General features: G+C 43.2%; 1 protein-coding gene across 1 annotated transcript; it reads left to right on the forward strand.

The window, feature by feature from the left end:
• The first annotated feature begins 1,868 nt into the window (after nucleotides 1–1,868).
• On the forward strand, nucleotides 1,869–13,045 carry TMEM177 (transmembrane protein 177). The gene is made up of 2 exons (XM_037912918.2): nucleotides 1,869–1,935; nucleotides 8,178–13,045. Exon 2 carries the CDS (start codon nucleotides 8,192–8,194, stop codon nucleotides 9,119–9,121), a length of 930 nt encoding a protein of 309 aa, XP_037768846.1. The 5' UTR covers nucleotides 1,869–1,935; nucleotides 8,178–8,191; the 3' UTR covers nucleotides 9,122–13,045.
• The last annotated feature ends 2,121 nt before the right edge of the window (nucleotides 13,046–15,166 follow it).

Here is a 15,166-nt window from a genome sequence, read left to right on the forward strand (position 1 = left end):
TTTGTGACTTAGGAGAAAGGAGCTGTTCAGAGAGATTCTTCTTCCCAGAATGCATGTTTCAGAGCCCTCTTCCACACACACACACCCCCCGCCTTAAATAACTGCTTGCTCTTTGCATCTGTTCTGGATACAGTTTGCACAGCTGTCCAGAGCATATGTGAACAGGTAACTTTTCCAGTTGGCACCAATGAGCCATTCAACAGCTGCTTCTGGTTTTTCTTCCCCAGAGGTATGGTAGTATCGAACCATGCATGTGTCAATGGTGTAACGGAAACCTTGAGATGCCAGCACATTTGGGGGAAAGAATTGTGTTAGCCTGTGGGGGGGATGTTTTGTGTGAGATAAATCAGACCTTTCTTTTTATCTCGGCGATATGCACAGAAAATCAGAGGGTGAAATTCTGGTCCCATCAAAGTCAAGAGGAATTTTGCCATTGATTTTTTTTTTTTTCCAGTGGAGCCAGGATTTCACTCAGGGAGCCTAAATTATTGCAAGTGAAACACAGAACTTCTGACCTGCAAAAAAACAGTCTGAATAGGACTGGTTGAAAAATGCTCTATATTTTCCACAAATAAAATTTTACAATAAAACAAAATATTTTCATTTTCATTTGATTTATTTTTAGGTGGATTTAAAAAAAATCCCCATAAAATGAAAACCCAAACACAAAGTTTTGTTTTTTGGAGAACAGAAATTTTCAGAATCCCCCACCCCTTTTCTTTCCTTTTCCTCTTCCTCCTTCATTCTCTTGTCCCATCCAACTCCACTGAAAAGGAAGGGGAAAAACACTTTTTTAGTATTTTAAAACCAAATTGTCTTTCAGTTTCTTATTGAAAAATGTTGAAATTTTATGCCAAAATACCCTGCAAAACTTTTGGCAAACTATTTGTTTCGGTTGAAAAGCCATTTTCCTTGTTTTGATGAAAATATGTCTCCCAGCTCCAAGTCTGAATAATAATTCACTTTGTTTATTAATGCAATAATTTACCAATACTGTAGGCAGTGTAGCTGGAGATATTACCTCACCGTTTCTATAACAGTGGGTCTCAACAAGGGTATGCAGATGTCTGTCTGCCAGTGGGTACATCGACTCATCTAGATATTTGCCTAGTTTTAAAGAGGCTACATAAAAAGCACTAACAAAGTCAGTGCAAACTAAAATTTCATATGGACAATAACATGTTTATACTGCTCTCTATATTATACACTGACATCTGAAAGTACAATATTTATATTGATTTTATTTTGTAATTATGTGGTAAAAATGAGAACGTGCGCGATTTTTCAGTAATCGTCTTTGACACTTGTATTTTTATGTCTGATTTTGTAAGCAAATAGGTTCTAAGTGAGGTGAAACTTGGGGTATGCAAGACAAATCTGACTCCTGCAAGGGGCACAGTAGTCTGGAAAAGTTGAGAACCAATGTGATCTTTATGAGCTTGAAGAGAAAGGGCGGGTAGGGAGCACCTAGTCTCAGCCATAAATTTAACCTGAGGATGCCACTGTGTAAACACAAGCCAGCACTTTCACAGCTGTGTGTCTAAAACCCCGGAGATAAATACTCCCAGGCTTGGGGGTCTTTGATAGCCAGCCCCGGATGCAAACTCTGTGGCCCTGGCTTCTGTGGGTAACGCAGAGTAAACTGCATGCCCGGCTGCAGACTCTAACACATGCCCCACCCTTGCCAGTGTAGCTGATTTTTCAGTGTGAGCTTTTAAACGCTCAAAGCCCACGTGCCCCCCCAAGAGGTCAGACAGCCTCAGGTGCGCGCCACAGGGGAGGGTGACACGCTGCCCGCGTTGCTATGACGACCCCAGCCGGCGGCCACTTCGCCCAGCTGCTTTGCGGCCATGCTGAGTTTTCGCCACAGCCCTCTGCTTTACGGCACGCGCTTGCCCCGCGCTGCGTGGCGCGAGGTCCCGGCCGCAGAGGCAGGTGAGGCGCGGAGTTGGGCCGCTGTGGCGTGGGGCGCAGCCGGCTCCGCGTAGAGACTGGGTGACCCTGGTGCACGAGAGAGAACAGCCCTCCTTTGCTGTGCCTGGGGGCTGGGTGGGCAGGCTGCAGGGTTCAAGGGGGAGGGGGGCCGAGGGAGCTGCCTGCTTTGTGCCCAGTGAATAGAAGGTTTTAAGCGGGGGGGTTGATTTTCTTCTCACCCTGGTTTTACAGGCATTTCCTTTGGCTGCCTTGAGGTTACTCCTGAGTGACGTGCACGTAAGGGAGAGAGGAATTGGGCGCTGTACCCTCAGCTCTCATGATTCTTGTGAAATCACTTGGGGTCCCCCCCCCCCTTGTCACAGCAACTATGAAGCTCCTCCTTCCTCTCCTTTTAGGGCCAATCCTGCTTTCACTGAAGTGACCAATAAAACTCTCAGGGACTTCAGTGAGAGTAAGATTGAAACCCGATTCTGAATGGCTACATCAATTTCTTATGCTGGTGTAACTCCACTGAAATCCGTTACAAGGGTTTATAAGACAGCCTGCTGGAAGAATTTGAATGGGAGGGAGTTTTACTCAAAGGGCAGTAAGAGAGACTTTTAAGGGCCTGATTCCCAGCTGACTCCACCTTGTGTTGTCATGTTCCCAGTGATGCCCATTACCATGATATTTGGTGTGTTTTCTTAAAGTTCAGGTCCCAGAGCTATGTGATTAAATCAGAGTTTCTGCTTTCCTGTTTAAAAAATTGTTTCTAAGTGTCAAGATTATAGAGAAAAGATTGAAATCGTTAACCCTTTAGGGTAGGAAAGGCAGGTTAAGGAAAAGACTTTTCTTAAAACTACTGATGCATCTGAAGAAGTGGGGGTTTTTACCCACGAAAGCTTATGCCCAAATAAATCTGTTAATCTTTAAGGTGCCACTGGGATTCCTCGTTGTTCTTAAAACTTCATAACTTTTAAACCAGGTCCTGTAAAAGCATGACACAGACTCATGGTTGTTGAACACTTGGGGGTTGGCAGCGCTACTTCCACCTGGGGAAAGGGATGGAAGTCTCACCAAATTAGAATGGTGGCAGTGTTTGATCCCCACTTTGCCCAGGTGTGAAGTGGAGAATTAGGCACATTTATTTTAAGTAAAAGAACATCTCTTATTGGATTCACTCAGTGAAACTTGGTTCTGGGCACTGCAAGGGCAGCATTAATTTGGGAGTCAAATTTGCAGTATAAAAATCATTAATGCTATGAAAAATTGAAGGGCAAAAGTTCCTTAATATATCTTTTGCCCAGCCTTCCCCCTCTCAGGAAGTAATTTTAACAGAAATAAAGGGCTGTGATCTTGCAGTACTCTGCTACTACTCCTCATGGACTTCAATAGATCTCCTTGCTTGAGTTAGGGACTGCAGGCAGGATGAGGCCCAATGATAGAAACATAACATTGCACCTTACGTTAGGGCCAAGTGTTGTAAACCCTTGTGTTACTTCCGTGGGGACTGATCAAATAAGTAAGAAAATCCAGGATTTGTGCCATAAAAACCGTCCTTTAGTCTCAGTTTTCAGTTGCCTTCTTCGTAAGTATGTTGTATAAGATTATGAATAAAAATACCTATCATACACTTAAAGGACCATGTCCTCAGCTGGGTTGCAAACCTGGTTTACACCAGCTGAGGATCTGGTCTAAAGATTTGGGTAGCAGTTGAAAAAGCTATTGAGAAACAGGCCCTTGTTTTTATTACTATAGGTTTTTGTGGGAAAAAACCAGGATGATTATTTCTTCCAAATTCTCCTGGTTATTCTGCTTATTCCCCACATTGTGTATGTGGTACAGCAGCTAGGTTCCAATCCTGTAATGAGCTCAGCATGGATTTAAGGGCCATCTCACATGGCTTCTGAGCACTGTGCAGGCAGAGTTCAGTTGTAAGATTGAAGCCTTGTCTGCTATGGAAGTTCTGATTTTTCAAATTGAGGATTATGACTTGAAGGGGAAAAATAGGAGAAACTATGAATGACAGTGTTGAAATGTGCATTATCTATTTAGAATTCTTCAAAATCTCGAAATTTTGCACAAGGTATTATCTGGTTTTTCTTCTACGATTATTTTGGTTTTTTACATTTTTTTACTTTTTAACCTTTTTCTGAAACCTTGGTTCCTGCTAAGCCAACCCCACAACTGGATAGTTACTTTTAAGAAAACTATTTGCAGGCCTGTTGTTTTGTGCTGTTGTAATCTACTGATTGTGTTTTCTGTACCTCTGAGCATATGAATCTTTTACCGACCACCTCTTAAGAGCCTGGCTCTTTGGCTGAAGCTGTAAAAGTGAGTACTTTTAGCTCAGAAGGTCACTGGTTCAATTCCCCATCTGGCTCAAAGTGGCATTTGACACATTATCATCTCCCTTTGAAGTGCTGGCTGTTTCACTTCCAATGAAGTGACATTTTCAGTGACACATTAGCTTTGTGAATATGCCAAAGGTCACTAATGGCAAAGAGGTTTTTCAGGTTTATCATTGGCAATGTCACTGAAATGTACCTGAAATGTACAACTCGGCTATAATATCGAGGGTTTTTTTTTCAATATATTAGGGCCTGATCCAGAAAATTGTGCTCTTTAACCAAATCTTCTTTGATTAACTTAAACATCTCTTTTGGAGGGACAGAGGAGACTCTGCATCTCAAATCATTAACAGAACATAAGGGTAGTTTGTAAGACTACAGGTAAATACAGTACCATAGTTCTGCCTTAATTTATGTGTCAAGACCGGCATTATTGTTATTTATTAAGCACCTACTATGTTCTCACTGCTGTACAAGGCATTTAGCGAGACAGTCCTTGCATCAGAAAATTTACAGTCTGAAAGACAGTCCTAGGAAGAGGAAAGAGAAATGGCAGACAATGAAGAGATCCAATTAATTTGATCACTTTTAGGTTTTTCTGTCTAATACTCATTGTTGCTGCTGATCACTATGGGAGGAGATTTTCAAAGGCACAGAGGGGAATTAGGCCTCCAATTCCCATTGGCCATCAATGAGACTTACATGCTGATTTCCCCCTCTATATCTTCATGTCTCCTCCTAAAATGATGTGATTCTAGTACCTATGGGGGCAGATGTCATAGTCGCTGGGCTTCCACATGAGCAAAGGGCTCTGCTGTGCCTGAAAATTTCCAGGGCTGGAGCCATAGGTATAACTGATGCCACCATCTCAGAGAAGCAGAAAATCTTGAACTAAAGGATTTGGCAGGTTAAAAAGTGTTTCCATCCCTTCATCTTTCTCTTTAAAGACTCAGAGAAGAGTTTCCTGCTTGGAAACTATTTCTGTTCCAAGTCCTACCCTGGCCAAGACTAGTTTACCTTTTTTGCGCTTCTTTTTTAAGAAGGTAATTATTTCAGAAAGATAAAGGGCCATTTAAATTTTTTTGGAAGAATCCTTGTTTGATTGGTTTTTTTCCTGGGAGAATAAGAAGAGTAATGCTACCAGCAAAGCAAAAGACTCCGAGTCAAGAGAGCTTTCAGCAATACTAGTGTAATCTACTCACAGTGGCATTCTGTGCGCCTCCCCCCCCCCCCCCCCCCTTGGTGATTACTCTCGCTTTACAGGTATTTGGGCAAATAGTTCCCCTTTCCTTTGACTTTGTTTCCTCCATTTGTAAAAGAGAAGATATTAATCCTTTCCTAGGTCGTTAGATTTAATTATTGTTAGAAATACCACTTTTCGATTCCTCAGATGCAGAACTGTTCAATAATGTATTATATTTTCAAAGAAACTGGTTTTTTTTAACTTTTTGAAAAATTTTCAGGCTCTGTTTAAAAAAAAGCAAAAATGCATTGGTTTTCAATTGTTGAAAACTGAATAATTTTCAGTCTTTCACTCAAATTTCTAAACTGCAACTTTGCTTGAAAATATTTCTGCCTTGCCGCCAAGTCTTGATGAAATCTTAACCGTCTTTCCTTTGATGGAAAGCACTAAAGAACATGAAGTGTATTATGACTATTAACGCCAGTCAATATGCTTTTATGGAAAATAGGCATTGTCAAACAAACCTGATCTCATTCTTTGAGGAGATTACACATTTGGTTGATAAAGGCAACGGTGTACATTAATGTACTTAGACTTTAATGAGGTATTTGACTTAGTACCGCACAACATTATGATTATTGATATTGTATTTTGCTATTTTTATGCATTAAATGAAAAAATGATCGCCATTGGGGAATCATAATTGAACAGGTGTGTTTCTTGTGTTATTCAAGGATAAGTACTAGGCGCTAAGTCAGGGGTGGGCAAACTACGGCCTACGGGGCGAGTGCAGCCTGCAAGCCCTTTTAAGCCAGCCCGCAAGACACACCAGGCGGCTCAGTCCTGCTCTGGCGCTGGTTCGGTGCCGCACCACGTGGCTCCCAGAAGCCGCGGCATTGCCCCTCTCCAGCTCCTACCTGCTCCAATGGGAGCAGCAAGGGCGTTGCTTTCAGATGGGGCAGCGTGCAGAGCTGCCTAGCCGCACCTCTGCGTAGGAGCCAGAGAAGGGACGTACCTCAAGAGGCTCCCGGAAGCAGTGGTAGGCGCTGCTCGGAGCCTGCACCCCTTGAGCCTCTCCCCACACCTCTGCCCCAGCCCTGATCCTCCTCCTGCTCTCCAAACCCCTTGATCCTAGCCCGGAGCACCCTCCTGCACCCCAAATGCCTCATCCCCAGCCCCACCCCAGAGCCTGAACCCCCTCCCTCACCCCAATTCCAATTTTGTGAGCATTCATGGCCTGCCATACAATTTCTATTCCCCTATGTGGCCCTTGGGCCAAAAAGGTTGCCCACCCCTGCGCTAAGTTATTCAGCATTTTCATCAATGATCTGGAAGTAAATATAAAATCACTGCTGATAAAATGTGCAGATGACACAGATTGAAGGAATGGTAAAAAATGATGAGAACAGGGCAGTCATACGGACCACTTGGTAAGCTGGGCACATTCAAACAAAATGTGTTTTTTATACAGCCAAATAAAATAAATTTAAAAATCTGGGAACAAGGAATGCAGGCCATGCCTACAGAATGGGAGGTTGTGTACTGGAAAGCAGCAACTCTGAAAAGGATTTAGGGGTCATAATGGACAAGCAAGTCAATGTGACCTTTCAGTCCGATGCTGTGGGGGAAAAGGACTAATGCAATCCTTTGATGTATAAATGGGAGAGCTGTGAGTAGAAGTGTGGTGGCAATTTTACCCTGTATATGGCACTGGTCCAGTATCAGTCTCACTACTGCATACAGTGCTGGTGTCCACATTTTTGAAAGGATGTTGCAAGTTGGAGAGGGCGCAGAGAAGAACCACAAAAATGATTCAGGGCTGGAGAAAATGCCCTGCAATGAAAGTCTTTAAAGAGCTCAATATGCTCAATTTATCAAAAAGAAGATTGAGAGGTGACTTGATTACAGTGTTTAAGTACCTTCATGGGGAGAAAATACCAGGTATTAAAGGTCTCTTTAATCTGGTGGAGAAAGGCATAACAAGAACCAGTGGCTGGAAGCTGAAGCCAAACAAACTCAAATTAGAAATAATGCGCATATTTTTACCTGTGATGGTGATTAACCACTGGAACAGACGACCAAGGGAACAGGTGGATTCTCCCATGCTTGATGTCTTCAGACCAAGACTGGATGCCTTTCTGGAAAATATGCTTAAGCCAAACACAACTTATTGCACTCGGTAGGGGGTAATTTGGTGAAATTTAACAGCCTGTGTTATACAGGAGGGTCAGACTAGATGATCACAATGATCCATCTGCTGTTAATATCTAAACTATGTGACTGATGGAACAGAAGTCATCTGAGTTACAGAAAACTGTTCTGGCAAGGGGCAGATATGCAGTATTGGGTAAAACAGGGTACTCCATTCAGAATATGTTAGTAAATGGATGTGGTGACATTACCATAATACTGATATATTACCTTTATTACAATGAACTGATTTAATGGAGGAGAAAAAGGGATTGATTCCTTCTGGGCCTCTGTATCAACCAGTTTGCATTCTGAAGCACAAGAGCATGAGATTAAGTCTCCGTATAACAAAAGGGTTTAACATTTTCCTTGTTGTAGTGTGGTTGTACCCTACTTATTCTTGTATTTATATCTTTGTGAATAAATAGAGTGGAGTGATTTCCTGGATATCGGGCTCTGCTTGTTTAAAATAATCTTAAAATGAAAGGGGACCCATATGTGCATCTTTTAATTCCCTGTTTGTGTGTTGTTATGAACAGGTTGGAAGTTGGCTATGGCAGGTCCGTTCCTGTGGAAGGCAGCTGCGTTGGTAGAGAAGCACAGGACTGGCTTGTTGGCAGTGTCCTGCGCTGGGCTGTTTGGGGCTAACCTTTTCTATCATGTCTTTCCTGAGCAGACGTTCAAACTGTGGTATCAGTGCTGGACTAAGGGGCAACCGGCTGAGCTCTCAGAGAAGCTACGCAGCCTCTTCCACGATGTTCTGGGAGATGTTGGAGTGAAGTCCGTGAATTGTTACCAACCCTTTGCAGCTTTTGGCTTCCACCCAGTGAGTGCTGGGATCCCATGGCTGCCTGCAGGTTCTCTGGTGGGCATCCCTGCCAATTTCAATAGCACCGCGGAGGACAGACAAGGAATTGTCAACCGTGTTGTTGTGATAAATGGCAAAGAAGTGGACTGGGAGAGTAAACAAGGGCTAGCTTTGAAGGAAGCACTGATGTTTTCACCAGAGGCTCAGAAGTTTGCCATTGCCAGAGAGATTGTGTACTTGCAAAGCAATAGCCCTGCAGTTTATGCAGCTGTGCCTCCTGCTTGCTTAGCCGGCACCTGTCTGTCTGGGGTGGCTATAAAGCAGCTTCTGGGCTTGTATTCTGGCCCCAGGGTGTTTCGAGGCATTTATAACATCACCATTGCAGCAATCGGACTTGTTGGCTACTTTCTTGCTTATGATGCCGTGAGCCACGCACTAGACTACAGGTCGGACAGAAAGGCAGCCACCATTTCCAAAGACTACGCCAGAGGTGGGGTGGAATTCTACGACAAAATCCTGTCCCGCAACAGGACACTCCGCACTCTTTTGGGCAAACAAGGAGAGAAAATATATGCCCCTAGCGGTAATCTTTTCCCTAGGTACTGGTTCAGATTAAAGCACGCTCCATACACTTCCAGAAGAGACTTGATCTTTAACATTTTAAGAGTGCCCTAGGCATAGGAAGGGAGTGATTGGATTTTAAACTTGTAAATTATGTATTCTCTTGGAACGCCACTGTGCTGCCTTCCTCTCCCGTCCCCTGCAACGTCATTCATGCTCTGCTTTTTTTTTTTTTTTTTTTGCATATAGTTTAGAAGTACTGTTTAATTTTTCATTCACTGGATGCATATCTCTTAAAAAATTAAAGACCTGTTTCAAAAGTCCTCTGTCCTACATGCATCTTAAACACTAAAGTCCACTCAGGGAGTGTTACTTCTCAGACACTGATCTGGAAATGCTGGTGCTTTACTCGCCTATAGTTTTGAAATAATTTCTAAAGAATGCAAAAGGTGAAGTACCCCACACAGAATTTTTGTGGTATTAATTTAAAGAGGGGTGAATGTGTGTATGTATATTATACATATTCTCCACCCCTCATGTGGCACAGCCTAAAGGAATGGTGGGAGCTCTATCACATCCAACGAGACATTTAAAATAGCCTAGACAATACAGTGTAAGTTGCTCTCATTCTGCTTGTGAATTACATTTTTTTGCCACTTATGCTATAAGGCACAGTGTCCCCGAGTGGTCCAGCTGGTGTGGGGCAGCTTCTTGTTATCCCCAATTCAGGGCTGTGGCTAAAAGTCAAGAGACCCATTAACTCTTCCTTTTTTAACTCACTCAGAACTTGGGAGCTGCCATCTTGCTGCCTGTTGAAAAATTAAGACAGGAAAAAACTTGCTCTCCCCATTAAATTGCATGGGAGAAGCAAGGTGCTATGAACAGGGTTTTTACTGTTTTGTTCTTCGTTTTAAGTAAGTTGGAATCTTTATGGAAATTTTCATTATGTCGCTTTGCATATGAAGTGTAATGGGAGGGAGGCTGGTAGGGAGAGTTGAGTGAGCAAGGCTACTGCCAATGTAGTGGGTGGGGTGAATCTTTACATGTTTGGTGGAAAAGCAAGGCTGGGGAGAGCTGTAAGTATGTATTGGGTGAAACTGGAGAAGTTGAGCAGGGAACCTGGCATTTCGGCAAAGATTAGGCTAAAGGAAGGGGGGACAGGTTTTGAGGAATATAGGGTATTTAGAAAACAGATTGTATTCTTTAAAGCGTCTGTCTATAAAGTGTGACCCTAGTGGATAGAGCACTGGATTGGGAATCTGGAGCCCTGGGTTCTGTTCCTATCTCTGCCACTGGCCTGCTGAGTGACCTTGGGCAAGTCATTTCACCTCTGTGTGCGCCTCAGTTTCACCCTCTCTAGAGCGAAGATGACATTGACCTTCATAAAGTGCTTTGAGATCTGCTGATGAAAAGCACTATTTATAAGGGCTTGATTTTATAATTATTAAAGAAAAACAAATATCGTTCAAGGGAGAGTAAAAGCAAAGATAAGTGCATTTGTTGACAGGCAGGCTGCTCTTTCAAAACAGATTCAAACTTACCTAAAAACAGCAGCTCTCAGAGAACCTTTTTAATCTAAGAGAAAGAGTGGACCTGATTCTCCATTGCCCTGGACCACATGTAGTCATTTTTCCCAGCACAAAGTCAGTGTTAAATGCCACCATTCTGACGTGGTAGCATTTTACACCCGCTCTGCTCTAGTGCAAATGACTACAACAAGCAATGGAGTTCATGCTTTCCTAAATTGTCTGTAACCGTAGCCACCGCAGGCTGTGGTCCAAGCCAAAGGAATATTCATACTTCATCAGGAACTTATATAGCAGGGAGATTTTATGTGTGTGTTTATTTTGGGGGCGGAATTTTGATGACAAATTGCTGGAATTTTCACTTAATATCAAGAGACTTAACAGAAATATTTGATTTGGGTAAAAGACACTGCACAGCATGTGTGCTAGATGAAAAATAATTTTATTGGGTTTGGTACCATTTGCACTGTTGCTTGCTCCTTACTGATGACAGTTGAATGCGATCAGAGAGGTTTAACATGCTATAAAGACATTTTTATTAGTAAGAGAATCAAAATCAGACACCCTTTCCGTAAGGAAAGTAGAGAAACCTGTAGCTCACAGAACATAAGGTAACACGAGTCTGCATTTTTGTTTTTCTGTTAAACATTGCATCAGCTCATCAGAATACAGTGTACCAGGATGGGAGTGTGTTCTAAACCCTGCTGCAGTACATATGAATGGGCTTCAGTAGCATGCTTGATTTTCTTTTGTCGCAAGAGGTCTGCCAGTGAAGGCCACCCCTGCAGTTCAGCTGGACATCATAACAGGAGTCAGACCACCACCCCCCTCCACTAACATCTGCACAATTTTCCAAACTTGACCTGTCATTATCAGTATCCTTAGCTGAAAATCTCATGTTCTCATGCATGTTCCTGGTTCTGGATGAGCTAAGAGATTCTCCTGCATTACCCTCATACATCCCTAACTTCAGCTGGTAAAAATCTTCCTCATCTCTCATGACGAAGCTGTTGTATTCTACATGTTTCTGCCTGCCCTGGGCATCAAGTAAATTTATCTGGACTTTGTACCATTTTTGCTTGGTGATGAGGTTGATAAACTTATTGCCAAGCCAGTGATCTCCCTCTAGGTCACCAAAGCCATATTTGTAGGTTGTCCAGGCTTCTGACCATGTGAGCTCAGTGTTGTGGCTGTTTCTCTGGATTACTGTCCACCCAGTACAGCCATCTATCTATCATTGGACCACAGGCTTGCGGCTTCCTTCAGGCTGTGTGATGTAAAGGCCACTCTCACTGTGGTGTGAATGGAAAAGTTCATCATAGTCCCTTGGGAAAGCTGAGGCATAAAAGAAGTTGTAGATGATTGGCTGATTCTAAAACTCAAAGCTAAATTGCTTTGTCTCTTCTCCGAATAAGCTTAAAGCTAACATAAACAGGAGTATTAAAGGTCAAGACTGAAGTACATTGCTTGTGAAGTGTGGAGCCCTAGAACTGGAATATAACTCAGAATTTAGCCCATTATGTCAGATTCTTCCCTGGTGTAACTCCACCAGAATCCACAAAACTCATCAAGATTTACCCTGGGAATGAATTTGACCACTTTTGTTTTGTTTTGTTTGCTATTACACAATTTCTCCATACTAAATCCTGAGTGCACTAGGGGAATGGAGACCCGCCTTCAGAAGAACTGCAAGTCAGCTAATATGGCAATTTAAAAAAATTAAAGAAAGTGGCTTGTCTGCTACCATGGCTTAGCACAGCCTTGTCTTAAGTGCCTGCAGGCCGTTCTCCTATGTAACATTAAAGCATATTATAAAGCCCCCGTGGTAGTAATGAATTTTCCAGCTGCTTACTCTGTAACTGCAATGCAGCGGGTCTCTTTAGAAACTTCAAGGGCCTGTAAATGCTTCATTGTTCTCTCATCAGCTGTTCAGGTAACCTGCTTTGGAATGTAGACGTCAGTAAGTGTAATTCTTTTTTTAAAAATACATGATCTGGCTTTCCAAGGAGCAGCTTATCATAAATATAAAGGGAAGGGTAACCCTTTCTGTATACAGTGCTATAAAATCCCTCCTGGCCAGAGGCAGAATCCTTTCACCTGTAAAGGGTTAAGACGCTAAGGTAACCTCGCTGGCACCTGACCCAAAATGACCAATGAGGGGACAAGATACTTCCAGATCTGGAAGGGGGGGAAAAAGGTTTTTGTCTGTGTGTGTGATACCTTTGCTGGGAACAGATCAAAGATGCAAGCTCTCCATTTCCTGTAGAGTTAGTAAGTAATCTAGCTAGAAAATGCATTAGGTTTTCTTTGTTCTTTGGCTTGTAAATTCGCTGTGCTGGAGGAAATGTGTATTCCTGTTTTTGTATCTTTTTGTAACTTGAGGTTTTGCCTAGAGGGATTCTCTATGTTTTGAATCTGACTGCCTATAAGATTATCTTCTGTTCTGATCTTACAGAGTTGTTCTCTTATCTGTTTTTGTTCTTCTAATAAAGTTCTGATTTTTAAGAATCTGATTGGGTTTTTTGGGTCTTAAAAATCCAGGGGGTTTGTGCTCATCTTGTTTGTTCTCAAGCCTCCCCAGGAAAGGGGGTGTAAGAGCTTGGGGGGATATTTGGGGGGAAATAGGAACTCCAAATGGTCCTTTCCCTGTTCTTTGTTTAAAACACTTGGTGGTGGCAGCGTTTTACCTAATCCAAGGGCAAAGACTTTGTGCCTTGGGGAAGTTTTAACCTAAGCTGGTAGAAATAAGCTTAGAGGTTCTTTCATGCGGGTCCCCACATCTGTACCCTAGAGTTCAGAAGGAACTTTGATATGGTGGCAGAGTGGTGGGATCATTTTGAACCAGAAGCACAGCAGGTTTTGTAAAAGGTGATTACAGCTGCAGGTTCTGTCTCTCTGCCTGGTTACAGAGCAGCTCCATGACAAAAGGATTTTTATGTAGGCTGAGAACAGCTATCAGGTTACAGCACAGCAAATTTTACAAGCCAGGTTTTTGTTTTTGTTTTGTTTTTTTTAACTCTCGGGTATAGCTAGGTTAAAAACAGAGAGGCTAAGATGACAAAAAGCAATGCCCAACAGAAACTGGAGATAGCCAGACTGGAAGCAGAAGAGAAAGAAAAGGAACACCAGAAACTGGTCGAATTAAAACCACTCGATAAGGAGGCAGCGAAAGAGGCAGAGAAAGGAGGCTGCCCACCAGAGAGCTATGGAGGCTGCCCACAGGAGAGCTATGGAGGCAAAGGAAAAAGAAATGGAGGAGAGGGAAACAGAGAGGAAGCATTCACTGGAGATAGAGAAGGCAAGGGCTCAGCAGAATATACCGAATAACCCTAAAATCCTTCCCCAACAATCCACAAATGGGAGCGACTGTGTCCACAGTATGATGAATCCAGTGATATTGCTGAATATTTTCTCACCTTTGAGAGACTGTGCACACCCCATAAAATTCCTGACGCTCACAAGATGACCACATTGGTCACAAAATTGACTGGAAGAGCTCTGGACATATTCAATAAGATGCCTATTGATGAGGCTTCTGACTATAATAAATTCAAGGATATGGTTTTAAAACAATTTCATGTTACACCTGAAACTTACAGAGTAAAATTTCGAACCCTTAAGAGAGGGCCTGGACTAAGTAATGTGGCTTATGTAAACCAGATGACAGATCATTTTGATAAATGGATCAAAGGACAGGATGTAACTAGTTTTGGAGGAATACGGGATTTGATGATACAGGAGCAATTCCTGAATATGTCCAAGGATGATATAACACAGTGTTTATGGGATAAGAAAATGGACTCAGCAGGAAGTCTTGCTTTTTATGCTGATCAGTGCAAGCAATCCCAGACTGCCACAGAGGCGGGGCAAACCGGAACAAAACGGGTGGAGGGAGGAGAGAGGAACAACCCTGGTCGCAGTTTGAGTGGATACCAGAAGGGACACCCTCAGACCACACCCTACTACCAGGGGCAGCCCAAGGCCCCAGCTACACACCAAGGAACACTCTAGACACCCTGTCGTCCCACCACATGGTTCTCCAGCAACCCACCTCGCCCCAGTGACCAGTCAGCTGGGCGATGTTTTAAATGTAAAAGCCCGGGGCATGTAAAGGCCAACTGCCCCAAGAACTCCAACAGGATTACAGTTCATTGCACCGGAATCACACCAGAGATCCTCAGGCCCAGATGCCTCTTAGATACCCTCAAAGCGGAGGGAAACTGTGAATGTGGGCGAGAAGAAGGTTACAGCATGGAGGGACACCAGAGCACAAGTGATGTATAAGTAGGGGCATAGCGAGCAGATCGAGGGACGTGATCGTTCCCCTCTATTCGACACTGGTGAGGCCTCATCTGGAGTACTGTGTCCAGTTTTGGGCCCCACACTACAAGAAGGACGTGGATAAATTGGAGAGAGTCCAGTGAAGGGCAACAAAAATGATTAGGGGTCTGGAACACATGACCTATGAGGAGAGGCTGAGGGAACTGGGATTGTTTAGTCTGCAGAAGAGAAGAATGAGGGGGGATTTGATAGCTGCTTTCAACTACCTGAGAGGTGGTTCCAGAGAGGATGGTTCTAGACTATTCTCAGTGGTAGAAGAGGACAGGACAAGGAGTAATGGTCTCAAGTTGCA

Source organism: Chelonia mydas, chromosome 11 (assembly GCF_015237465.2).
Source record: "Chelonia mydas isolate rCheMyd1 chromosome 11, rCheMyd1.pri.v2, whole genome shotgun sequence".
In the NCBI taxonomy this organism is placed as follows: domain Eukaryota; kingdom Metazoa; phylum Chordata; order Testudines; family Cheloniidae; genus Chelonia; species Chelonia mydas.

Bases quoted from the DNA above. Each gene is read 5' to 3' on its own strand.
- TMEM177 (XM_037912918.2), top strand. From the start codon at position 8,192: ATGGCAGGTCCGTTCCTGTGGAAGGCAGCTGCGTTGGTAGAGAAGCAC.